This window comes from Theobroma cacao, chromosome 5 (genome assembly GCF_053813885.1).
Source record: "Theobroma cacao isolate CCN51 chromosome 5, ASM5381388v1, whole genome shotgun sequence".
Classification (NCBI taxonomy): Eukaryota; Viridiplantae; Streptophyta; class Magnoliopsida; order Malvales; family Malvaceae; genus Theobroma; species Theobroma cacao.
The window spans coordinates 30,212,975-30,240,430 of NC_142643.1; the positions used below are offsets into that span (position 1 = coordinate 30,212,975).

The window sequence follows — 27,456 nt, forward strand, 5'->3', positions numbered from 1 at the left end:
CTGCCACCAAATAAAGTTTTCCTCCTTTAAAGTAATCTAGCATGACAATGTTGGTAGCCATCTCTTTAAGTGAAACCATTTTAAATTCTAGCACCATAAAAAATAAGTCTTAAAATTGTTAGTACAAATGGGGTTTAGATGGATTTTAAAGAATCGGCAAAATCGACTTCAAGGCGAGCCTTTCAATAGACACTATCTTTAAGACTTATTTTGTCTCCACCACTCAGTATACAAAGAGGAATAATGTGAATAGCTTTAGGAATACAATGAAACCAATGTCTAACTCCATCTTGCATTTTATGAGAGTAGACTACTAGATATACCGGAAGGTTTGTAAAGTTGTTCAGTTTTAGAGCTTACTTTAGTTGATGGGAACTTAAGTTTCTAAATTAATTTTCAAAACACAACACTTACCTTGCTCTTGATTTTTTTGTTCTTGTTTTGTTTTTGTTTTGATGTGGCCAAATGGTTGGTGCCAAGCCCTTTATATATACTTGCAAGTATCACTTCTTCAATGACACAACTTTTTCATTAAGCCAATTTTTTGTTTAAAAGATGTTTTTACATTTTGTAAGATGCAACTTTTGGATAAAAAGATGTTTCAATAATGAACTTTTGAAATTGCAACCATTCATTTATAAAACACAATATGAAAAGATAACTTTTCATTTAACCTTATAAAAAGACAATCACTTGTTTCGTAAGATATAACTTTTAAGCTTCAATATGCAAAGATAATTTTTCATATATAAACTTTTTATTTGTGGTGTTTTTCCAATTGTCTGATAATTTTTGAACTATGATAGCTTTCCATGATAAGAGACAATTTTTTTATTTTGAAAATAACCAACATTATCTATTATAACATGTTTGCATGTCATGTTAGTATCATGAGACATAAAATAATAAGTGACATTTTGACTAACATCAATTAGTCAACTGTTAGTTATAAAGATTTATTTTTCTTAAAATAAAAATATAAGGTTTTGATTAAACATAATATAAGAATAAAAATTTATTTAAATTTTCTTAAATAGTTAAGGGACTGTTTTTCTTATATTATACCCAAATAAAAATTATATAAAAAATATAAAAAGGGTGTAATAAATAATAATCAATAATAATGCGTGTATTTATTAGTTGTTTACACTAATATAGTATAAGAGCCTGTTTGGCCTAACTTTTTTTTTAACTTAAAAACTATTATGAAGCTTTTATGAAAAATAATTGTTTTTAAAATTAAGTTAAAGTTATTTGTTAAATTTCTTTTTATAAGTTATAATTTTGGTTAAAATTATCATAAAATGTATTTTTTTTAGAGGGTAATATTGTAATTGTATTTAATATATGAGAATATTTTTGAAACAAAAATAAAAATTCTCTTGCATTTTTAAAAGAAAAGAAGAAAAAGCTTCTCATAGGAGCTTTTTCAAAAGTTCTTTTTTTTTTTAATTTTATTTTTTGAAAAAAAATTATTTTTTAAGAGTTTTTAAAATTTATGTTTGGTTTAATTTTTACTTTTTAAGAGGTAAATAAACTGAAAAAAAAAAAAACCAAATAAACACTAAGTGGACTTCTCTTCCATTTGTATATATTCCGTAATAGTTATGTAATCAGAATGGCATGCTAAGTGCATGTAGAATACCAGTTGGTAGAGCAAAATAAGTCCAAGTTAAGGATAAGCTTTGTTTTAAAAGTCGTTAACAGTCAACATGGAAGCACAAAATCCAGAAGAGGAAATGAAATGAAGCAATACTTGGAGGGGCGGATTCTTAATGACGAGAAAGAGATAAGTACAAGCAGTGCCTACCCGGCGGAGCGGGGGGGGGGGACCACACAGAAATCTTGACTTAAACAAAACAAGTTAACAGTTTGAGTTGCTTGCAATCTACCACCATAGCCCAAATCGCCAAAGCAAAGCAAAGAGAGGAGAGGAGACAAAGATTGGAAGATATAAACAAATAAATACGGTCTTGTTTGCTGACGTGAAAGCAAGGCAAACCGAAAACGATCAAAGCATGGATTAGAGTAGTACAAAAACCAATGTCCTCGGCACTCTCCGTCACTCCCTCCTTCCTTCCTTGACCAGGTAAATCCTTTTTCTCTTCCCCAGAATTTTGTGGGATTGTTTTGATCCCTATTCCCTGCACTTTAATCCTTCTCAATTCGTCTTTTTTTAGTTTCTCGAATGCTTGGGTTTCTATACTGAGAGTGTGGCTGAACAAGTGCTGCTTTTGTTTTGCTTTTTGCCCCCTTAATTTCTGGGCAATATCTGAATTTGTTTTGGGTGATAGCATCTTATCACTTCTGTTCCATCTTCTATTCCATTGATCATATCTTTCTTCGTCACTCGGTCATGTTCCCTGCAACTTTGAAAGCAAGTACACTGTCTGATTATTAATGAACTTTCTAGTTTTGTGGCTTTATCTTAAATTTTTCTCATTGTATAGCTGTTAGTCACTGTGTTTTCTATATTTGGCCTCAATTATCTTATTTGCCTACTGCACATCGTTCCCGTTCATGCTCTTCATTTACTTTATGGTTTCCTTTTTCTGTCAATTGATAAGGATAAACTGAATTAGCTATTTTTATGAATTCTGACCAGAGATTTTGTTTATACCTGTCTTCCTTTTAGCTCAATTGATTGTCATATAACTTAATATTACCCTTTATATTGTATGTATTTGCTTTTTTCTATTTACATGAATATCCCCAACACTAACGAGTGTTTTACACACATATGTATACTATACATATATATGTATATATACATATATATATGTATATGTATACATATATATATGTATATGCATGCTTCGCAATGCTGTTTCTTATGCTGTATGTGGTGAGCAGGCAATGGGTTATCACAAGGTTCCTTGCAGTGTGCTTTTTCTCTTCCTCTTCATCAGTGTTTGCTTTTCCTATCAATGTTTGGCTGATGGAGTTGAAGCAAACCAGACAGCTCAGCTGCTTATAGATGCTTCTGAAGGTTCAGGCCACCCAATACCTGATACACTCTTTGGAATATTCTTTGAGGTTAGTCCGATTAATATTTGCTTCCAATTCAGATGCTTTGTCATTGCATCTTTAATATATCAGACGTCTGACATTACTAACATTTACAAATGTTTCTTTTTTTCTAAAAAAGAAAAAAATACTTCCCAGAATATATTGATTTATTAGATACTTACTAACATGTCTTCTCTTCAAAAAAAAAAAAAAAAACTAAGATGTCCTCTTGTTCTACCTACCAAAAGATGTTATTCCAGAGAAAACTGACAATTTGAATTACTTTCATCCAGAGCTTTCAGTCTTTCTGCAGTATTTGATTGACCTTGTTTAGTGATGTTATAACATTTCTGTTGGTTGTTGAGCGAGTGCATCCATTTAAAATCTGTCCTACAGGAGATCAACCATGCTGGTGCCGGTGGGCTGTGGGCAGAGCTTGTAAGCAACAGAGGTTTGTTTGAAAACCTTATAATCTTTGGAATTAGAGAGAAATAATAAAAGAAGAAATTCTTTCTTTTGGGTGTTTAAATTATATAATTGGTTGTATACCTACTAATGACAAAAAGTTCAAAGTTCTTGATCTGTGAATTGCAAGTTTGACAGATCAATGTTTTTGGCTAGACTAAAGTACTTGTTTTTATTAGTGCCCAAATGTGAAATCAACCACTTATTCAATTTTTACAACTTTTTACTTTTTCTTTTCTTTGGCTTGGTGAGGGAGTAAGGCATTGGAGGCTGTGGCTGAGATGAAGAGCCAGTCAAAACTTTTGATCACTAGATGGATCATACCTCATTTTCATGGAAGAGATTTAATTTTTAATTGGATCTGCATGGAATTTAGCTACTTTTCTTGTTATAGATTGGTTGATTTTGCTTTGTGTGTGCTTTTTGGTCTCTCTTATTCAGTTTGTATCTCCCTTCTTGTTATTGGTCTGTGCTCTTTTCAATTTGTGGGTTTGGGTTGGTTTTTAAGGTACCTGATATGTTCAATCATTTGGAAGAACTTCATAACTGAGTGCATTATGCTATTCCTTTTAGCCATAACTGTTGATATGAGACGAGCATTTGTTTTTTAATTAATGTGCTTGCACAAGATCTTGTTTTTGAGTTTGATAGCTTGGTGGCTGTAAGCTAGCCTGCTTCAGCAGATTTGATCAACTTCAAATGGTGGAGTCAGAAATACAACTTCTAGATAGTGATTATACTTCCTTTTTAAAAATATAAATCATCAGTAAACAATCTCAAGTCTCTATACTACCATCTGTGTTTGCAGAGGCTGAGAATTGTTATAATGTTTTCTTCTTTCCAGGTTTTGAAGCTGGGGGATCTAATATCCCCTCAAACATTTATCCGTGGTCCATAATTGGGGATGAGTCATCTTTAATTGTGTCAACAGACCGCTCATCATGTTTTGAACATAACAAGGTGGCCCTCCGAATGGAGGTGCTCTGTGATAGCGAAGGCACTCATATCTGTCCATCTGGGGGAGTTGGTATTTACAACCCAGGGTTCTGGGGCATGGTGAGGACAAATCTGTATCATATTAAATATTATTATATAGATGTCTGAGTCTGTGTGTGTATGTATGTACGTACGTGTATCATGTTTCCTCTCTCTCTCTCTCTCTCTCTCTTTCTTGCTGAAGAATTGAAGTAAAATCTAGACTAATGGGATGAACTTTTCTCTGCCAAGATGTTTTGTTAGTATGTACTTTTTTTTTTCTTAATTGTTTAGACAGCAGGATTGTAAAATCTCAAGCAGCATGTCTGCAAATTTTGTTCCTTTACTTTTTGGTCAAATGTTTGCCAATTTACAGCATTCTACTTCATTTCTCATTCAGAATATTGAACAAGGGAAAAGCTACAAAGTCGTATTTTATGTTCGCTCAACAGCAGCGGTTAATATTTCTGTATCATTTTCGGGCTCAAACGGGTTGCAGACACTCGCTTCTGCTAACATAATGTAAGAACCTGACTAATATACATATAATCTGGAAGGTGTTGTGTGATTAATGGTTCCTTCCTTCCAGAATTTTATTTTTCAGATGCCTTAGAGTGCATATCCTTGCCCTTGCAGAGCTTCTGCTTCTGATGTTTCAAACTGGACAAAGATGGAGGTTCTGCTGGAAGCCAAAGCAACAAACCAAAATTCTAGGCTGCAACTAACAACAACAAAAGAAGGTGTGATATGGTTTGATCAAGTGTCAGCTATGCCTCTGGACACTTACAAGGTTTGTATTTCTTTCTTAACTGTGACATACTGGAAAATGACTAATTTGTGTTTGTGATTTGGTCAGCGACTAATATCTTTCCATAGTATGGTAACCTGATGATATGAGATTTCTTTGTGGGAATAGCTTTGCATATTTAAATTAGTTGTCCTGGCATCATATCTTGATGTTTGTCTTCCTAAAGATGACAAGAGGATGTCCGGATTAAAAATATGTAGTTGGTGGCTTGAAAACTCTGTAGATATATCTTGTAAAATACAAGAAGCAAGTGTATCTGATGAAAATCCATGTATAGAGAATTTTGAAGAGCAATTAACTTGTTGAAGCCAATTAAAACCTAATATGAGTAGAATAATATATTCAAAATGTGAGGAGTCATTACTTCTCATACTTTTGAGCTAAGAAATTGCACTCTTCATCTGTGTACAGAGTGAAAAACACCTTTTGGAATTTTGGTTCTTTGTTTTAGTTTTCTGTTTTTTTTTTTTCATTTTAATATAAATATTGTTACCAAACAAGTTTTCCTAGTAGTTTTCAAAAATAAAAACAGAGATCGAAAAATACTAGCTGATGTACTATTAGCTTCTAGTTTTTCTTTGGTCATAGTTAGTAATTTACAAAAGTTAAATAAGTTCTGAAAGAACAAGAGGGAGATTGTGCATTATGGGTTGCAGTTTTGTGTTTTTGCTATGACATGAGCTTGTTCACAATTTTAAGCTGTCATACATATTCTATATAATCTTAATCTTTAGTTGTTTAATGATCTTGGCACAGGGGCATGGCTTCCGAAATGACCTCATTGAAATGCTTGCAGATATAAAACCTCGATTTATCAGATTTCCAGGTATTGTACTATGTTATGTGCCTTGACTGCTTGGGTTGGATTGTTCCATATATAGTCACTATGTTGAAAAATTTCTATGTCCTTGGGGATGTTTTATTTTTCATTCTGATGATGATCTCTTAACTTCAGTGTCTTGGTTATATTAGCTCCTTATGCTTAGAATAGTTCATTTTTTTGTATACCCGTCTATGATACATTTTCTTTTAGTGAGCCCTTCCTTTATAGCCTCAACCTATCTAGAGGTGGCAATTGGTTAGGTCGTTCATTCGGTCTTGGGTTACTTTGGGTTTCAGTCATTTTGGGTCCAAGTGGTTGACATTTAAAATCATTCACTTTGAGTTAGATTTATATTGCTTAATTAAGTTAAGCAAGGTCTCATTTTCTTGATTGGTGGCTCACGTTCAATTTTGATTTTTGAAATCTTAAAGATAATTGAAAAAATCTTTAGATCATATAAAAGGACAAAAAAAAAAGTTATATACTAATTTAGAATTATTTTACGTCAAATATTAATAATTTGCCCCAAAAAATTCATTAATGATTTTGATTTGGTTGATGCTTTATATTCATCTTTATTACATTGATTATTATCATTTAGTTTACCATTCACTAACTAGGTTCACCATGAATTACTGTTAAGTCTTACAAGATCAACCTTAACTCCAAAGGTTTGAAGTGACGTTAATTAGTTTCTTAGATGTTTAGAATTTTGTTAAAAGGTAGATAATAAAAAAAAAGTATATGAATATAAATATAAACAATGATTTTTATAAATTAAAATTAAAAATATAATTTTTATAAACAACAAAAATCATGGTTATTGTATTACAATACAAGAGAAAGAAAAGAGATCTATGTTCCAGGCTGATGTAGGTGAGTTCTTCTTAAGATTGTCCAGGAAGGGGATTAGGCCCAGGCAAAGCCTGGGGATACCCCTGACCATATTTACAAATAAAAAAAGTAGGAAAAGAGATTTTATATTTTTTAAAGTTATAATAGACTAATAGTTTGTGTTATATCCATGATTTGTAATCAAATTAATATTTAAAAGGGAAATTTTGAATTATACTGAATTTAACTTCTGCTTGTTTTGAGTTTGGGTTAGGCAGGTTCAAGTAGTTGAGCTTTGTGGTCAAATTAGGTTGGCTCCAGTTTGGGTTTGGGTGGGTCTTAGCAGTTTGTTTTAGCTGTGCCAGCTATGTACCCGCCTCATCAGGGTGCCATTTATGTGTCCCAGATGGGTACACCATGTTTTTAACATTTTTTGCATTAATTTTGGGATTCAAGCGCCATACCCATATGAATAGTTTACAGTCCAAGAAGCATCAAACACAGGTATGTTAGGGTGAAGTGAAGATTCCATGTAACAGCATTAGATATTTGGTGTTAAGTTAGCAAGTGGCCTTTTTTACAGATTGATTGGTACTTTTGTTTGTTTTCCCTCTTTTTTCAGAAGATAATAAATATGCATTCTACTAGCTTTTCAAGGCAACATTTAGCAAAGAGTTCAACTGCTAGTCTTTACCATTAAAAAATAAATAAATAAAATAAGCTCAAAGTTTATGCCTCCAAAGACTAATGTTCAAACAAATTACTGCTATGTTTCTGAATGTCCTTTACAGGTTCTGTTGCTTGACTTTTCTTCCTTAGTCAATTATACCAGACCTTCAGTTTTCTTGAATCTTCTCTGAACCAGTTTAGCTCCTTAAAGAAAATATTTAGTCAACTATCTCTTGCCTGGTTGATTTCCTATCTTTTCTTCTACACTTTAATCGATTACACTCTCTATGTAATTATAATTATAAAACCTGCCCTAGCAATGAGAACAGAGAAGAATTATTCATTAAAAATGAGACTTGATCAGTTCGGCATCATAACTTGTGATTACCTTTTCTTTTCTTCCTTTTTGACGTTTGAAGTAGAACAATGGTCAAATAAATTCATTTATACGAGCCATTCCCTACATCCCATTTTGTATGTCCCTATTTGACTTTCATAGAGTTTTTGAAAGAAATTTTGATTCTAGTGTATTTTGTATTAGAATTTTGAACTATTTTTTAAATAGTATTGATATTCCATAGTTTTTAAAGCTAAAAAGAAAAAAATGAAAATTAAATTTAGAATATAGAGAAAGTAAGAGCACTAGTTGTTCACAAAAAGGAAAAAAACACAGTTTTGGGACATCCTAAAAAGGAAAGATGAACCAAAAAAAAAAGAGATGGAGGGAGTAGTATTTTGTTTGAAGTAAATCATATTGGAGAAAAGCAATTTAATGTAATTAGCACTCTTTTCTATCTAGTAAATACATCCTGTTATTAATTATGAGTATAATTTTCAATTATAAGAAACAAAAATTAATTTAAAGTGGTGATTTAAAAATATAAAAAATAGTGATTTCCTTTTTCGTAAAAAAAAAATTATATCCATGCTTTTATATATATCTATAATATATAGATAAAAATTAAAAAAATATTTTTATATATACCATAGGCCAAGGAAATTTAAACTCGCCCCTGAGGCCCCAACAACCCTGATTTTTTAATTTGAAAATCTGCCCAACCTGATCCCTAATTTTCAAATAAAAATACTAGCCTCTATTTCATGTGGATCTCTTGTGATGACATTTTAGAAAGATTTATTTTCTGAACTAGGTCACATGGGGAAAATTTCATGTTAAATATTAGTAGATCGATTCTCAAATCTGCTGTATCATTTATCTTGTTTCTTTTAATTTGTAGCTGCTATCCTTATGATGTGTTTTTAAGCAATATTGTTTTAGATGTTTTATTTAGTATTGATGTATAGTTTATTAGATGGTTGTTTAAAATCACAGAATTCCTATTAAAATTCTTGGAACCTTGGCTGAGCTTCAACCTATGACGTAATTCAATTGGGAACTCTTCTGACAACATTTTATAAACAGTGTTTTGTGAATCAAATACCTGTAGGAAATTTCTTATTCATTCAATGTAAGTAGATCCTTCAGTTCTATAATCTGCTGTATCATTTTCCTTGTTAGTTTTATTTGCTGCCTGCTGTCCTTATGATGTGTTTCTAAGCATTATTATCTTAGATTTCTCATAAGTTAACAGCTAAAAAATGCTACATATTCTTAATTATATTGTATTAGGTGGCTGTTTTGTGGAAGGTGAATGGTTAAGAAATGCATTTCGCTGGAAAGAAAGCATTGGACCTTGGGAAGAAAGACCAGGGCATTTTGGTGATGTTTGGATGTACTGGACTGATGATGGACTTGGTTACTTTGAGTTTCTTCAAGTGGGTATCTTATCCCTTTGTAGGATTTTATCGAGTTCTTCTGAACATGAAGTACTTCAATTTGCACTGTTTAAGTGCATAACATTTTAAATTATTATTATCTTACTGCAGTTAGCAGAGGACCTTGATGCATTGCCAATATGGGTGTTCAACAATGGTATTTTGCATGTGCATCACCCTATTCTTTATTTGTTTTCTTTCCTTTTCAAGTTATGTAACTTATTTACTATTGTCTATGGTCAATTTACCTTTTCCTTGTGCTGTATCAAAATTTACAGGAATTAGTCACAATGATCAAGTTGATACATCCACCATTTTACCTTTTGTGCAAGTAAGTCTCCGTGATTCTTCCGTGTTCCCATGACAGTGGTTAGAAAGATTATTTTCTGATTAATATAAGTGAATCAGGTTTAAATACCACATGAATTTAGTGTTCATATAAGATAACAAGAAGGAAAAAGTAATCTATCTGTCTAGAGATACTGGCTTAAACTAATTGGAAAAGGGTGAGGATCAGCACTTGCTCCAGTGGAAATTTAAGTTCTCTAAATTTAATTGATTGAATGAGGTAGGATATGGAAGGGTTGGGATTTGAGGGTTTTGAAATCCAGTGGTTCCAGTGTAGCCCAACTTTTTCATAATTTTCTCTTTCTTTCCAAGAAACAAAAGTTTATAATGCTTCATTTTTTTTAATTAAATTATATATTTTAAAACCCTCTGCATCTGTGAGCTTTAATTAGATTAGAAGAAAAAATCAGTACAGGATGGTATTACTAGATGTGGTACTACTTGTTTTATACTGTGTTATTGTTTATAATGTGTTGATTGCAGGAAGCCCTAGATGGTATTGAGTTTGCTAGAGGTGATCCGAATTCTGAGTGGGGTGCTGTTAGAGCTGCAATGGGACATCCAGAACCTTTTGACTTGAGATATGTTGCTATTGGGAATGAGGATTGTGGAAAAAAGAATTACCGAGGTCTGGATACTTGTCTTGCACTTGCATATGTATATATATTTGATAGTGAGATGGCAGTTATAAATGAGAATCTTTTATGCAGGCTTTTTGACATTAATTCATTTCACTAGTAAGTCTTTTTGTTAAAACTAGTTTAGCAAATGAAGACAAATTCTCATTGTATTGTCTGTATGAAGGTGGATATAGTGTCTGGTCCTTGATATCTGATGTTGCCAAATTTCAAAAAAGAGGTGTCTTAGGAGACACGGAAAGCATGCACAAGGATTGCTGGTACTTATTTATTATTTAAGTGGAGCTGCTTGCTTTCAAGAGTTAATGAATTTGCTCTTGCTGTTACTGGTTTCTTAATTTGATGCGTGTGACTGAGGAAGCATAGGAGCTCATCCAATGAGCTGCTAATGCAGTTTCCTTATCTTTTTGTTCCTGGTGTAGTTTCAGGAATATCAACGTTTGGTTTCACATTGTGGTTGGGTTGCAAACCTCTGAATTTGAAAAGCATGCTTGAGAAATTGTGGTTTGGCAAACCATGGTGTAAAGCCATTTTTCCTTCAATCCTTGTTTTGGAGTGAAATTTTTGAATCCATCTGGCATTGCAGTTGCTGTCCAAACCACTTAACCACCTTTTTGTTACCCTAATGCAATGCCAAGTTCTAAGTCAACCACTGTGTTTCTTTAGTGGCAAATGGTTATTTCATTTAAAAATTTCAGACAGTTTAGAGACTCACTTTTTTATTATTTTGGATTGAGCAGGAAATTACCTCAAGTTCTATGATGCTATAAGACGTGCCTACCCAGATATCAAAATGATTTCAAACTGTGATGGATCTTCTCACCAGTTGGACCACCCAGCTGACTTTTATGATTTTCATGTAAAGTTCTTGACATGGCGGGCTTAGTTCTTTCATTGTTTCTTTTGCTCCTTTTCTGTTTCTATAAAGAATATGGATGGATGGGATGATGAACAGCTTTTTGCTTGATTTCTTAATAGGTTTATACATCTGCCAGCAACTTGTTTTCCATGTCCCATCAATTTGATCGTACATCACGAACGGGTCCAAAGGTATGTTAAGGTGGTTATCAATAACATTTTGATATTTGGATTTGGCTGTCTGATGATTCTGTCATTCAACGCATTGCAGGCCTTTGTTAGTGAATATGCTGTCACTGGAAAAGATGCTGGCACTGGAAGTCTTTTAGCAGCACTCGCTGAGGCTGGATTTCTTATTGGACTGGAAAAGAACAGGTCTTTTTTTTTTTTAATAAAACATATTGCATTTGGACATATAATATTGTCAGGTCCCTCCCTTCAGGATTAAGATTTTCAAGTAAATATATAGGGTTAATTACATCTTTAATACCCAAATTATAGTAAAATTGCCGTTTTCATACTTGAAGAAAAAAAATTGTAATTAAGTACTGGAACTATGCCTTTGTTCGTCACTGCTCACCAAATACAATCAATAAGAACGTGGCACCTTCTAAAAAAGTCACATCATTTTTCTTTTAAAAAAAATTCCAAAAATTTTTTTTTATATAATTAAAAAATAAAAACCTGGGAAATAAAAATTAAAAAAATTAAGGATAAATAAAGAATTGGAAAAATTAGAGAAAATCAGAAAAAATAAGAAAAAATCTGGTAGAGAGAAAAAATGGGAAGAAAAATTTAAAAGGGGAAAGGGAGAGGGAGACAGAAGAGAGGGCTGCCCCTGCCGGCCGGCAACCCCTTCCCCTCCCCTACCCTCTCCCTTCTCTCTCTCTTCACTTCCTCTCATTCCCTCTTCTCTCTGCCGATTTCCCTCCGGTCTTTTTTTATTAATTTTTTTTGGATTTTTTTTCCAGAATTTTGCTTTTTCTGGATTTTTTGTTTTTATTTTTAATTCAATATTTTTTAAAATTGAGATAAAAATTAGAAAAAGGAAAAGATAATAACATGGGATGTTTTTAGATGCATGACATGTTCTGCTTTGGTGTTTATGGATACATTATCCTTTGGCTAACGAAGTTAGTTTAATGTGTAATCTGTTTAATGGTATGAAAATTAGAGTACTTAATTGCAAATTTTTTTCAGATACCAAATCGACACTTCCACAATAGTTTGGGTATAAATATGTAATTAACTCAAACATTTATCTTTTGTAGTACTGCAACCTGCTCTTAAGGATGGTCCCAGAGATGCCTCATTCTAATTTTCCAGGATGGGCCTATGCTGGGCTCTTAATGCAAAGCCCAACTGGCTGGCACATTAGTAAATGTGTCAGAGGTTGATTTACTATTTTTGGGTTTCTTCCAAACAACTTTAAAGTTTTACTACAATAATTGGCTCTTTGCTGAAGACTTTTTAAAATGCTAGCACTAACATGGGAAACTGGAAGAAACTCTAGTGCAACAAATCTGATACATTGGATGAAACTCTAGTGCAACAATTCTGATACATTCTTGTATAACTGTTAAAAGTGTTTCTAGCTCACAATTGTTTATATACCTAAAATGTGCTTCAAGATCAATTTTTTAGTAGAAGCTACTGAATATTTTCTTTCCTGCAGTGATGTTGTTCAGATGGCTAGCTATGCGCCACTTTTTGTAAATTCCAATGACAGGCGGTATTTTTCTTAATGTTCTCTTTCTCTTTCTTTTTAATTTCTATTTAAAATTTAGAATTTCCTTATGTAATTCTCAATTATGTTATAAATTTAATGTTGACAAACTTTGTTGTTAAGGTGGAACCCAGATGCAATTGTCTTCGATTCCTATCAGGTATATGGGACTCCTAGCTACTGGGTGCAACATTTTTTCATAGAGTCAAGTGGAGCGACTCTTCTTAATGCAACACTTCAAACAAATTCCTCTATGTCCCTTGTTGCTTCTGCAATTACTTGGCAAACCTCAAAGGATGACCAAACGTACATAAGAATAAAGGTTTGTAACATGGAGATCATGACATTTTTCTGGAAATGTGTTTAGAATTTAGGTAACTTACTTATTATATGTGCATTCCTCTTGCCTAACAATATTAGTAGCATAATTATCCATGTGCTTGCAAACCTCCTTAGGTACCAAGGGTGTGTGAATATGCTTAACAATCTAAAATCTGTACTTTAACGTATGGAAGTTCATGCTACACATCTTTAAATAAGGAAAATTCTTCAGACTTGATTTCCCTGAATGTGCATTACGTAGAAGAACCTTGTTGCACCTATATATATATATATAGATAGATAGATAGATAGTCTCTTGGTATGTATAAATGCATGAAATTGTTGCTTTGTTCCTTTTTGGTGCATGTATTTGCACATTCAGGTTGTGTAATTGGTTATTGTTACCCGCCCTCTTTATTTTGGCCATTGTCAGTCAAAAGTTTTGCAGCCCCATCGACCTTATATTTTTTACATAGATATTTGCTTCATAGATTGGACCTATGGTTTACCAGCCCTGATGTCAGATTACCAAAAAATCGAAGCTCAGTGTTTGTGGGATTTTTTTTTTTGTCTGTTAATTTCTGACACCAGTAGATTGTTGAGGTGAAGAGTTTGGCATTTCAGAAGAAAGCAGAAGAATGTGAGAAACAAATATATTTTTGTGCTGAATATCAGTTTAACATTTCTCAATTTTCTAAAATCCAACTAACTTTTCAGGAAGGGGGTTGATGTAGAATAGTAGCAAAATGAAGGATTGAATATTAGGAAATTTTATTCTTAGAAGAAAAAACAAGCTGATGAGGAGAATAATTGCCCTTTGGAGGTTAAGGGGTCCTAAATTCTTTAACTTGAGGCCTTATGGAGTCACCCAGCAAGTAGTATGACTCTGTACCACACTTGACAAACCAAACTTTGACACCAAGGGTTCTTAAGCCTTACAGCTAGGAGATGCATGACCTGTTGTTCAACGAAAGCATGTCTAAACTTCATCTATTCATCATCTTCTAAGCTAGCACAGCAATAGAAGGTTACTTTTAGCAGGACACGACTAAGGAGGTGTTACTTTAGAATGCTTCAGCCTTAGGTATCCTTAACAATGAAGCAATGCTAAAGAAATTCATTCCTCAATTATTTTTAGGTTGGTAGCTAAGAATATGGGCTTGGCTTGCATCAAATATATCCTTGATGAGTACAAAATATGCTTCTTAACTTAAAAAAGCATGATAATAAGGCATAGTTATATTTATCCTAACCTATACAATATCTTTGGATCAGGCCTAACATTAATTGAAAACCTTTAATCTGGAATTCTTTGGCACATCAGGTATTCCTTCTTGATTCTACTGTTGGGGGTTGTGGTTATACCTTTGTTGCTCAGAAGACTGTCAACTATGGATTCTGAAGATGAATTCGTCAAATCCATTCCAGTATAAACTTAAGTATATTAGAAATCTAAAATGAAGTACAGACAGGACTGTTTGTGGTGCAAAAGTAGACTGCATTACTTAATTTTTTTTTTTTTAATTTTATGCATTACTCAAATTTCATTTTTAATGGTACATTAGTCAAAAAGAAAAAACTATGAAGGATAGCTCGAGAATGTTGATGGTTTGGAATTCACATGTTTGACATTTTGGAATTTACATGTTTCTTAAAATCTCATCAATTAAATATCAAAATCATTTACTTAGTCCAATCATCAGCCCACAAAATAAAAAGATATGATTGTCTTTGATTTTGTGGCTTATATCACACTTTTATGCAAAATATTACTTTTCAGGTTGTAAACTTTGGGAGCAATTCAGTGAATCTCAAAATTTCTGTGAGTGGGTTGGATCCAAACTCTGTAAAGCTGTCTGGTACAAAAATGACTGTTCTCACATCCACTAATCTGATGGATGAAAATTCCTTCAAGGAGCCAACGAAGGTAAAAGAGCCACTTTTCCCTGCTTTTCATTCATTGTTCAGAAAGCATGTTCTCTACTTTGCACAAAAGTCTGTACATCTTTGCATAAGTGTTGCAATGGCCTTCACCTTTCTACTGTGTTAGCTTCTCAAAATTTTTTTTGTTTGCTTTGATTAGTACCCTCACAAATATATCAAAAGTTAAGAAGATAATCCAATGCCAAAAGTAAAATATTATAAAATAAAGATTATATGCTTCTACTCTATTCAGGTCCTCATTATTACCTTCTTATATTCAGTGCAATCTTCAGTTGTTCATATAAGTGAAGGGTCCTCTCATGACTAATTTGAAAAACAACACACCACCTTCCTCTCTAATATTTTGGATCATCACAGTCCTTTTGGACTCTGGAGTCCTAATCCCAGCCAACGCTTGTGTCTAGCAAGATTAGCTCTATTTCTGTCTTCCAACATTGTCTTTATTTTCCTTTTTCCAACTTTAATATGCATTCCGCTCATTCTTAAATTTGTTTTGTTTATCATGGTTTTATTCTCTTATTGTTTTAAGGGTTGTTTAGTTGCATACTTCAATTAACTTTTATCTCATGTAATTAATATTCAAATTCTAATCTTCATTACCCTAATTAAGTGCCTTTAAGTGCTGAATATGCACCTCTATTTGAATTGCAAGACTTTCATTGACTAGATTTGGGCTATTTTGTTGTGGTGCATTGTACTGATTGCATGACAGATAACTTAGAGAACCAATAGCCAACAGAGAGGAGAAATAAATGCAAACCCATTCCATGATAATCTAGTTCGCCAACGTAAGAATTAAGTCTGTTTATGATAGTCACAGTTTGATGCATATCTCATAAGAACTAATTTGCAGTGCAGTTATTACCTTTATTTGTTCCCAGATGGTTTGCTTCAACAAAATGATATAAATTCCCGAAACTTGGGATTGTTGTCTTATGCATTATTAACATGAGTAATCAAGAAACAGATAGAAACTTGATACTTAGATCTTAAAACATTTAAACTACACTTAACTTTCTCTGTTGATGTGTGCAGGTCGTACCGACTGAAAGTCTGCTAAAAAATGCAGACAAGGAGATGACTGTCCAACTTTCACCACATTCATTCGCTTCAATTGATTTGTTAAAAGAGTCTGTCAGTCTTAGAATCACAGAAGCTGATTCTACCTCTGTATCTTCAGTTTGAAATAAGTAAGCTATTGAAGTTATATGCAATAAAAAATGATCCATTGAATAACGATAAATCATTAGCACTATATATGTGCTTGTTGTCTTTGCATCCCATCCCTGCAAAGTATCAGATGCGCCCAAACTCTGTTGTAAATAATTTACTATGTTGTGTCTATTTAGTTTCAAGCTTGTTTATCTATTCATCAGCCTTTGGTTTTTCATTTCCAACGTTAATGTTAAAAAAAAAAAAAAAAACTTTAATTATATTTGACGGCAGGGTGTTAGGTTGCATTGGTCATTTCAGGTGGAAAGAAATTCAAACTCTTTTCAGGTTTGAGTAGTATTAGATTCAAGTTATTTTGAGTTTGAATCATTTTCAATTCATGTTGATTAGTTTTAAAGTTAAATTGGGTTGGGTTCAGATAAATTATTTCGGTGGATTCAAATGTTATCAATTTCAATTGTATCAAGATCATTAAGGCGCTATAGGCTACCCCAAGGGCCGAAACTATACATCTAGCCTACAAGGCCTTTTCCATATCGTCGGCCCTAATAGAGTACACCACAAAAAATTTTCATTCAAGAGTGGAGAGCTAAAGAAGTCGCCACCTAAATTTAGTAACGAGCTTGGTGAGAGAGATAATGATGCCCTGATAATGTATGCTCTATAGCTAATTGATTGGACATAGAGGAATGTTATGTTATTTTAAGTATTACATTTATTAATAAAGGTATTTTTTATCTTTATATTTGTGTGTAATTGTTATAAGATACTATTAATATAAAGTTCATGTAATAAACATGTTTTGCAGGAGGAATGGTAAACTTTTATAATTATGAAAATTTTATTGCATTAAAGTATTAATCTTAAATGTTTTTAGTCAATGCTTTATCGAGATTGGAAATTGATAAAGCTAAGAGATCGACACATGATTATGCCCTTCACTTATGAAGTTGTGCAATCGATCTCATAAGTTGAAAAATGAGATAGTTGGAAGCTTAAAAGATGAGACTTTAAAGTTTGTAATTAATAAATACCTCATCATAAGTTGAAAAAAGAGATAGTTGGAAGCTTAAAAGATGAAACTTTAAAGTTAGTAATTAATAAATACCTTATCAAATATTAAGTAACATGATTAAGTTGCCTTTGATCATCATAGCAAAACCAGAGGTCTTTTCATTGTTGACTTGTTGACTCATTCAAGATCAACTTTAACAAAAATATGTTTATATGGATCTTCCTTACTTTGGATAAGTCACTCATGATCATATAATGTTTGAGGTAATCATTAGGCGAAACACATGTGATTTGTTTAGCTAAAAAGTGTCACCTAATAAATCTAAGAGTTATATTGAATGCAATTGATAAGCTTGGTTATCTACTTAATTTAATATATCATGATTTGTTGAGTCATTCAAGATTATGGTATGTTAAATGGGATCCTAGCCCATTAAGAAATTAAGAAATTCTCGACTGGTTAGTATTTTGAATAAAAGAGTGGGAGAAACCAACAATAAGATTTAGATTTTATCTTAAATTGGTTTTAAATGCATAAATCACTTATACACTTAATTTTAAGTTATTCAGTAGCTAGAAACATGAGTAGCGGTGTATCACTTTGTACCATATTAGATGCTTAAAAAGACCCAACATGCCAAATTTCTTAAATTGGCATAGAAATTGAGTCATTCTCAAAGTAAAGAAAAAATGCATGACCTTAAAAAAGCTTTACCAACAAGCCTTACTGAGGATGCTAATGATCAAGCATAGAATTCTTATTAAAATCACTAGAAATATGCTCGTGCTTTGGGCTCAGGTGATATAACAGTGTATTATGTCAAAAGAAGGGTTGTATGATACCTGTATAATTATGACTTGCCTTCATAAAGAGAAATAATGTACTTTGTCAATTCCATTCTTAGCACTGCAAAAGAATTGCATGTACAACCCCCATCAAGCATGAGGCAAAATAACACTTCTCAATTGCAGCAAAACTGATCATGCAAAAAAGACCTTACAAAAGCAATCTGTACAACCTTAATGAAAACATCAAGCACGAAAGAACCAACTAGTATAAACAATTGTACAACCCCCATCAAGCATGTTTCTCAACTGCAACAACACTGATCATTCAAGAAAACCTCGTAAAAGCAATTCGTACAGCCTCAATAAAAACATAAAACACAAAAGAACTAACTAGTAGAAACAACTGTACAACCCCCATCAAGCATGAGGCAGAATAACACTTCTCAACTGCAGCAAGACTAATCATTCAAGAAATCTCCGTAAAAGCAAGCTGTGCAACCCCAATAAAAACATAAAGGAACCAACCAGTAGAAACAACCAATTATAAAGCATTCTACAATATAAAGGGTAATTATAATAGTTTCAATCATTCTTTACATTCATTCCCATCTTAATAACAAAATGCATCCTTCAACGTAATTTGTCAATACATTGCCATCATTCTAAGTATATACAAAATCAAGATGGTTTGTTAATATATTGCCATCATTTTAAATATATACAAAATTCATCATGTAAGTGTTTTACACATTATGTGCCTTGATGCAAAAATATAAGGCATTGTAACATGTGGCTGGCAATCTAAATTCATTGGTTGGTTGGCAAGCACGGGTGGGTAAAAAGTTTTAATTCAAGTTGGTGTAGCATCAATGATTAGGTTTGGAGTGTGGCCTACATCTATAAAGTCACAGTAAATAATTTTAGTACAGAACTCTTATTTGATTCTAGGATGTGCATTTGTTATGCCAAGTTTTATATTTTTGATGGGCAATTCTTCTTCCTAGCTTGTGCTGGCATGCTTTGAGGTGTGCAATCTAGGCAAAGCTCTCTAACTATATGACTGCTTATTGGTGATGTTGGAGGTTCTTGGTTTTGTAATTCAGATGTTGGTGGAGGCATTGTTGATACAGTTGCACTAGTAACAGTGGGAGTTAAGGATTGTTGGTGGAGGCATTGTTGATACAGTTGCACTAGTAACAGTGGGAGTTAAGGATTCTTGGTCTTCGATTTCATTGTAGTCAAACATTTTGTAATTGGCAAGGCTTGCTTTTACTGTTCTTGAGGTCAGACCTATAATGAATATTCTTGTCCTTTGGATTAGGGCTTTTAGAGGTCCAAGCAATGTCATTCAATTGATAGTCTTCAGTGCTGCAAGCTTTGTAATTGTAGCTCCCACTAATTTCTCTACCGGTTTTCCAAATGCCACCAATTCCATTTGTCTTGTAGGATCTTCCATAGTGAATTGTATGCAGTATCTAAAAGAGATAGATATTATTAGAAAGTGAAATCAGTAGTATATTTTGCTAGTCGAAGTAATATAGTGGTATTTGTATTCACAAACAATGTAGTAAAACTTTTTCTTAAGTCTAATTGTTCAAGAAATATCAAAACCAGCAGTGAATGTTTTTGATTTGTATTCAAGGAACAAAAAAATTTTGAAAAGTTAGTTTAAGATTTCCATAGTTCTTTATGTACCAAACATAGTATTCTTGATTAAAAGGGAAAAGTTGTTTCTCGAATCTAGAATGTTATAATTTTAGTTCTTGATTTCAAGAAGTGTAATTCACATCCAAAGGGAAAAACTTTCAGTAAGTATGGAAAAAAAACTGTCTTAGTAAAAATGTAAATGTGAAAAACATCATTTCCATTTGTTTACTTATGTTGGCATTGGTATTTTCTCTCCATATTGCGCACACGAGTCTTTTCCAACACTAGAAATACAACCTTACTCCGTATTCATCACAGGAATTGTAATATCATCCATTTATGCAATCGAATATTAGTTATCATGGTTGTCACTTTGAACCTAGTGTACTGAAATGTGCATAAATTCTTAGGTAATGATCAATGGATGGCTTTCGCTTCACATTCCTCAAGGTAAACCTCTAATTATGATATGTTTGAACAAAAAATGAAAAAAAAAAATCAACTTAAATTCATTTATAAGATTATAAAACCATTTAACGTAAGTAATTAGGTTTTTAAAGGCATGAGTGACTATAAATGGACTTGTCTTATCAATAGATGGCTTTCGCTTCACGTTTCCCAAAATTAACATCCAATTATGATCTGTTTTAACAAAAACTGAAAAAAATTCAACTTAAAATCATTTATAAGATTATAAAACTTTTGAAAGCGAGTAACTAGTCTTTTGAATGTATGAGTGACTATAAATGAACTTTTCTTATCAATGGTTGGCTTTCACTTCATGTTTTTCGAGGAAAACATCTAATTATGATCTGTTTTAATCAAAAATAAAAAAAAATTAACTTAAAATCATTTATAAGATTATAAATCCATTTAAAGTGTGTAACTAGATTTTCGAAGGCATGAGTGACTATAAATGAATTTTTCTTATCAATAGATGGTTTTCGCTTTACGTTTCTTTAGGTTAATATCCAATTATGATCTGTTTTAACTGAAAATGAAAAAAATTTAACTTAGAATCATTTATAAGATTATAAAACTATTTAAAGCTAGTAACAAGTATTTCGAAAGTATGAATGACTATAAAATAGACTTTTCTTATCAATGGATAGTTTTCGTTTCACGTTTTCTGAGGTAAACATCCAATTATGATATGTTTTAGCCAAAATGAAAAAAAAAAGTTCAACTTAAAATCATTTATAAGATTATAAAACCATTTAACATGAATAATTAGACTTTCGAAGGCATGAGTGACTATAAATAGACTTTTCTTGTCAATGGATGACTTTCGCTTCATATTTCCCAAGGCTAACCAATTATGATCTGTTTTAACAAAAAATGAAAAATAATTCAACTTAAAATCATATACAATATTATAAAACCATTGAAAGCGAGTAACTAGTTTTTCAAATGCATAAGTGACTACAAATGAATTTCCTTGTCAATAGATGACTTTCGCTTCACGTTTCTCTAGATAAACATCCAATTATGATCTGTTTTGACTGAAAACGAAAAAAATCAACATAAAATGATTTATAAGATTATAAATTCATTTCAAACAAGTAACAAGTTTTTCGAAGGCATGAGTAATTATAAGTGGACTTTTCTTGTGAATGGATAGTTTTCGTTTCATGTTTTCTAAGGCAAACATTCAATTATGATCTGTTTTAACTAAAAATATATAAAAAAAAACTCAATTTAAAATCATTTATAAGATTATAAAACTATTGAAAGCGAGTAACTAGTCTTTCGAAGGTATGAGTGATATAAATAGACTTTTCTTTTAATGGATGGCTTTTACTTCACGTTTTTTGAGACAAACATCCAATTATGATCTGTTTTAATTAAAAATGAAAAAAAATCAAATTAAAATCATTTATAAGATTATATATCCATTTAAATCGTGTAACTAGTTTTTTGAAGGCATGCATGACTATAAATGGACTTTTCTTATCAATGGATAGTTTTCACTTCACGTTTTTTGAGGTAAACATCCAATTATGATATGTTTTAATCAAAAATGAAAAAAAAATCAACTTAAAATCATTTATAAGATTATAAATCCATTTAAAGCGAGTAATTGATATTTCGAAGGCATGAGTGACTATAAATAGATTTTTTTAGTCAATGGATGACTTTCGCTTCACGTGTTCCTAGGCAAGCATCCAATTATGATCTGTTTTAGCCAAAAGTGAAAAAAAAGTTCAACTTAAAATCATTTATAAGATTATAAAACCATTTAACACAAGTAATTAAGCTTTCGAAGGCATGAGTGAATATAAATGGACTTTTCTTATCAATGGATGGTTTTCGTTTTACGTTTCCCAAGACTAACATCCAATTATGATATGTTTTAACAAAAAATAAAAAAAATTCAACTTAAAATCATTTATAAGATTATAAAATCATTGAAAACGAGTAACTAGTATTTCAAAAGCACGAGTGACTATAAATAGACTTTTCTTAGTAATAGATGGCTTTCGCTTCATGTTTCTTGAGACAAACATCCAATTATGATCTGTTTTAACCGAAAATGAAAACAAATTCAACATAAAATGATTTATAAAATTATAAATCCATTTAAAACAAGTAACTAGTTTTTCGAAGGCATGAGTGACTATCAATGGACTTTTCTTGTCAATGGATGGCTTTCGCTTCACGTTTTCTAAGGCAAACATCCAATTATGATATGTTTTAGCTAAAAATGAAAAAAAATCAACTTAAAATCATATATAAGATTATAAAACCATTGAAAGCTAGTAACTAGTCTTCTGAAGGCATAAATGACTATAAATGGACTTTTCTTGTCAAAAGATGGCTTTCATATCCAAAGTTGTTGGGAGAATCTGTTAAAGTGACAAAAATCTAAACAAGGAAAAGAACAAAAACAAATCAATGAGAAAATCTAAAAAAATAACTTCAAAGAAAAAAAGTAAAAGTTTCATAAACTTAAATTGCTTCCTAAGAAGTGTGTCTTTATAGTCATTAGCTTGACTATAGCATCCCTTTTTGCTCTTCTTTATCCATAGAATTAGGCTTGAGGCTTAGTCCATTAACCATGAATGTGTTAGTATCCTTACTATCAATCTCTATTATACCACAAGGATAAACCTTTACCATATTAAAAGGACCCAACAATCTTGCCTTGTGTTTTCATGGAAAAAGCTTGAAGCGTGAATTAAAAAGTAACACTTGCTATCCAACCTCAAAATCAAGACAATTGGGAAGTGGTGGAAGATGCTCATCATGCGACTGCTTGGTTCTGATATGTGGATATGATGGCTTTAATTCAAAGGTTAGTGCTTGCTAACTTCTTGGTGGAGAAATAGGCTTACCCTTGCCCTCAGCAAGTCAATCCACTCTATATCATCTATTTGAAGAGGCAAGATGCTTAATCGCATTAAAAATATCAAACTCAACTGCCTCCTCTCCAACTTTAAAAGTTATCTTGCCTTCTTTCACATTAATGATTTCGCTCATAGAATCCAAGAATGGTTATCCCAAGATTAGAGGAATTTTCTCATCCTCTTCCATCTTAAGCATAATGAAGTCCACTAGAATGTAGAGATGTCCAACTTTAACCAACACATCCTTTATAATCCCAATAAGGTACCTAATTGTTCTGCCTGCTAACTATAAAGAAACTGTACTAGGTTGTATCTCTTTAAGTCCAAGTTTTCCTGCAATAGATATAGGTATAATTGAAACACTAGCACCCAAATCATACAAAAATTTAGAAAATTTAAAACTGTCAATAGTACAAGGGATAGAAAAACTCCTTGGAGGCTTAAGCTTTGGTGAAAGCTTACTTTGAATTATAGCATTGCACTTCTTAGTAAGTACAATTGTCTTAAAATCTTCCAATTTCCTCTTTTTAATCAAGATGCCTCTTAGGAACTTAATATAGCTTGGCATCTGTTCCGAAACTTCAATAAAAAATCAATTTTCAAACAAAGAATCAAATATTTAACTATAACAGGTATAATTTTTTAGAGGAAAACGCGACAACCTTATTCTTGTTGTCATTGAACCACCTATCGAATAATAAGAAAATTTAGATTGAATATGAACAATGGACATTTAAACTTAAAAGCCAATATAGAAGTTAAAAAAATAGCCACCAAAAGCTTTAGATTATCCTGATAAGTCCTTAGGAAGTGGAAACAAAATCTCAGTGCACTCAATGTGGAATTCTAGAAACATCCATAGGAAATGCATTTTTTAAAATGAAAACCAACACATAAGCGCGTTCTCCTACGTTGCATTTCTCTCACACTTACGAGAGCTTGCCACGTTGTGCAGTAAATTTCTTTCTTCCTTTATTTATTAGGCAATTTTTAACACTCAATTCTTTGGATTTTCTCTTTCTGGTTTTTGATGACTCTTTCTCACATGGTGAGATTTTTCTTTATAACTTTACTGTCAGTGTCTTCATTTTCTCGTTTAATTGAAGGTTAATTATCCACCGGATAGAGATAGGAATTATGATATATTGAAAGTTATTTCCAAAATACAATGATGAAGTTGATCATTTTTCACGATTTGTTTTTTAAAAAATTATATTTTATATAATAAAAGTTTAGATAATACCTACACTACTTTTTATGGTTTAAACCTTTGTCACACTACATTTAGTGATTTTTTTTTTCCAAAGAGAGAGAGTGCGTGTCCAGTTGGCTTTGGTCATTTAGACATTTCTCTATACCGACGAGAGAGAGATTGATTTTTGTTGACTTGTCTACGCTTGAAAATGTATTGAGACATTGGATTGATGTCTGGCAAGTGGCTGCTTAACTTGTCCTTGTTCAGTCAAGATTGTTTACGATGATTATGTCAGCACTACGTTAAAATCCCCACTGCCCACCTGACCCTCTTGTCACAAATTATTCTTCCCCCTCTCTCTGATTGGCCGCCATCGTCAAAAGTAATTCCTTTTCTTCTTCTTCTTTCCTACATAGCTCCGCTATTGCGAGTGTCTGTTACTCTGTTTCCTAAATCTTTCTGACATGGTCAGCTTCCTATCTCTGTGATTTCAATTTCAGTATTTGTTTTCTCAAATTTCATTTGCCAAAATACAAGTATTTTTATCCAAATTAAGCTAAAACTTTTACAAATTCGAAGCTTTTCTGGTGAAATTAAACTCATTTTATACTTGGTGGCATTTGGTAGCACCGGCGGTGCGGTCGCTCCTCACCACCCTTAGCCTGATTTTCTCTATTGAACTGGGTCGTTAATTTTACTGGTTTTTTTAATAGAATCTGTTCAAACAGGATGCAGGAAATTGCCTTGAGGCGGTCGCTATGCGAGTTGCATTGGAATGGGAGAGAGAAAAGACCAGGGTTATGAAAGAGTCGTTGAGAGATGATGAACTTGCACTTCTAGAGAAGGCGCTAGAACACTCCATGCTAATGGGAAAGAAGGAGGAAACGCTTGCAGAGATAGAATTACAGGAAAAACTGATTGACGATTTCATGGTTTTCATTGGAGCTGTTGAGAATAACGATGTCGAGATTGCTCAGAATTTTGATGAGAAAGCTATGATGGACGCTATTGTTGCTATGCTGAACAGTGATGGCAACTCTGGCAGGAACGGTGAAGGACTTGGCGGCGCTTACGGTAAAGAAAAGAAAAAAGTTTCTGCAATATTTTCATAATCGGAAAGTTACTTCCGTTTGACCGGTTGAACTGACTGGATTGAAAAAAAGAACACACGTTGGTTCCGGAACTACACATTAAACCGGTTGTGTGGTGATAACTCTGTTTTTGAATTCGCTAACGGTTTTATGGTTGTTGTTGGTGCAGGCGGGCATAACGATCTTGACGTCGCTATTGAAGGAACAGGGCGTGACGGCGGTGAAGGCAGCTAAGCTGGTGGAGACGGCTGCAGTTGCAACTGTGACCGCCGTAAGTAGTGTCGTTGGTGCAAACGGCGGCAGTTGCGATGGTGACCACCGTAAGTTGGGTCATTGGTTATTGGTGGGTAATGGAGAACTGGTATTTAATGATCTGTTTTTGTAATAATTATGAGTAACTTGTTTACAAATACCTATACTTGGCTTTGTTCTGCTAAAACTTGGATTTCTTGAAGTGCGTTAAAGGCATGTCTTCTGTGGATTTAATTCAATAAATTTCTGCTGGAAAGTGATTGAAATATGACTTAATGTTGTATTTTCCCTTAAGATTTGACTTTATTTACTCAAATATTAGAATATAATTGATATTTATTTGGGTATAGTCCATTTAAGTGAATGCCCGGCAAAGTATTTAATAGAGAAGCCTATATTAAATAATTAAACTGTTAAGTATAGGCTTTGATGAGATTATGAACAAGTTGGAGATGTATTTTTTGTGCGTTCATTGGTGCGAAAAGGCTACAAAACTCATGATTTTTTTTTTCTTTTGCTAGTTCAGTAAATTTATTAAGCAGTTATGAGGTTGCTCTGTGGTGGAAAAATTTGACAAATATGAGAGCTTAAATGATTATAAGGACAGATTCAGACATGGGTTCACATTATCTACTCTAGGCAACTATTCTGAATGGAAACAGACTACTACATTATCACTACATAGAGTTACTTTTGGCATTTTAAGTATATGATCATGCCCGATGATTACAACCTTTGTGATTGCTTGAACTGAAAATGGAAAATTTCTTGGATGCTTGAGGTTTGAGAATGGATTTTCTTTTCGGGTACAATATGAGGAGATGTCCAATTTTCAGGGGAATTTCTGTCATAATTTCGAAATGCCTATCCCTAGAATCTTGCCCATGTGAGATAGATACCAAAAGATAGGAAGTACTAGAATATAGCTAGGAAAAAGAATTTAAATTCATGACCATTTATAACCTAAGGGTTTATTGTGTTTGAGTTAATGGGACCCCAATCTATTTTTTCAGTCAACAGTAATAATGGGCAACGCATAGACTTGAAGAATGCAAATTCTCCTAATTTTGGTGAATTAAAATTCTATCCATTCTACTTCTCCTCTCATCCCCTCAAACCATGTAAATCCCTTTCCTTTTAATGAAGATCCACAAACTCCCCTTCTTCGATTAACCTATTGAGCTCTTCCAAAAATGTTCTCACACAATCCTGTCTCTCAGTGTATTTTTATTTCTCATTTCTCCATCGTAGCCATTAATAGCATCTCTATTCTATTTTTCCTAACTACCCTTTTCACAATCTCTCTTTTTGTATCGCTCCCCACCACCGAACATTCCTAAACAATAAATCTCAAACTTCCCTACAATTTTATAATTCCCTACTTTAGCCGTCCATCACTATCTCTTTTTCTGCCTCCTTCTTCTTTCTCTTGTCTCTTCTCTGTTTCTCTGTTTTAGGTTTTTCTTTTCTTTTTTTTTTTACTGGGTTTGTGAACCTTCTATTTTTAACTCAATTCAAGCTGAAATAATTGGGTTGCTTTAATATTTAGGCAATTTTTTTTAGGAAAACATTTCGTCTACCCAACTGTTTGAAATAGGTGGCTTTTTTATCACAAAAATGTTGCCTTCGTATTAAAATTTTAACTCAAAAACCTCAAACGCTTTAGGAAAGACAATATAGCGAATGCCCAAGCTACAATGCAACTAGAAAGCCACTGTGGGTGGACCTTTCCTCTTAAAAAAATTAATTTAATA

The 27,456-nt window shown here is 32.6% G+C and overlaps 2 protein-coding genes across 2 annotated transcripts; both read left to right on the forward strand.

The window, feature by feature from the left end:
* Nucleotides 1-1,657: 1,657 nt before the first annotated feature.
* LOC18598711 (alpha-L-arabinofuranosidase 1) lies at nt 1,658-16,562 on the forward strand. Its single transcript, XM_018121685.2, has 18 exons — nt 1,658-2,089; nt 2,854-3,036; nt 3,406-3,460; nt 4,319-4,530; nt 4,850-4,971; nt 5,086-5,239; nt 6,014-6,083; nt 9,214-9,359; nt 9,471-9,516; nt 9,638-9,690; nt 10,191-10,335; nt 11,086-11,204; nt 11,324-11,395; nt 11,475-11,578; nt 12,879-12,935; nt 13,053-13,251; nt 15,031-15,177; nt 16,230-16,562. The coding sequence occupies exons 2-18, from the start codon at nt 2,857-2,859 to the stop codon at nt 16,377-16,379; spliced, it is 2,031 nt and encodes a 676-aa protein (XP_017977174.2). The 5' UTR covers nt 1,658-2,089; nt 2,854-2,856; the 3' UTR covers nt 16,380-16,562.
* Nucleotides 16,563-24,686: 8,124 nt separating this feature from the next.
* LOC18598714 (uncharacterized) lies at nt 24,687-25,970 on the forward strand. The gene is made up of 3 exons (XM_018121184.2): nt 24,687-24,826; nt 25,088-25,433; nt 25,620-25,970. Exons 1-3 carry the CDS (start codon nt 24,824-24,826, stop codon nt 25,682-25,684), a joined length of 414 nt encoding a protein of 137 aa, XP_017976673.2. The 5' UTR covers nt 24,687-24,823; the 3' UTR covers nt 25,685-25,970.
* The last annotated feature ends 1,486 nt before the right edge of the window (nt 25,971-27,456 follow it).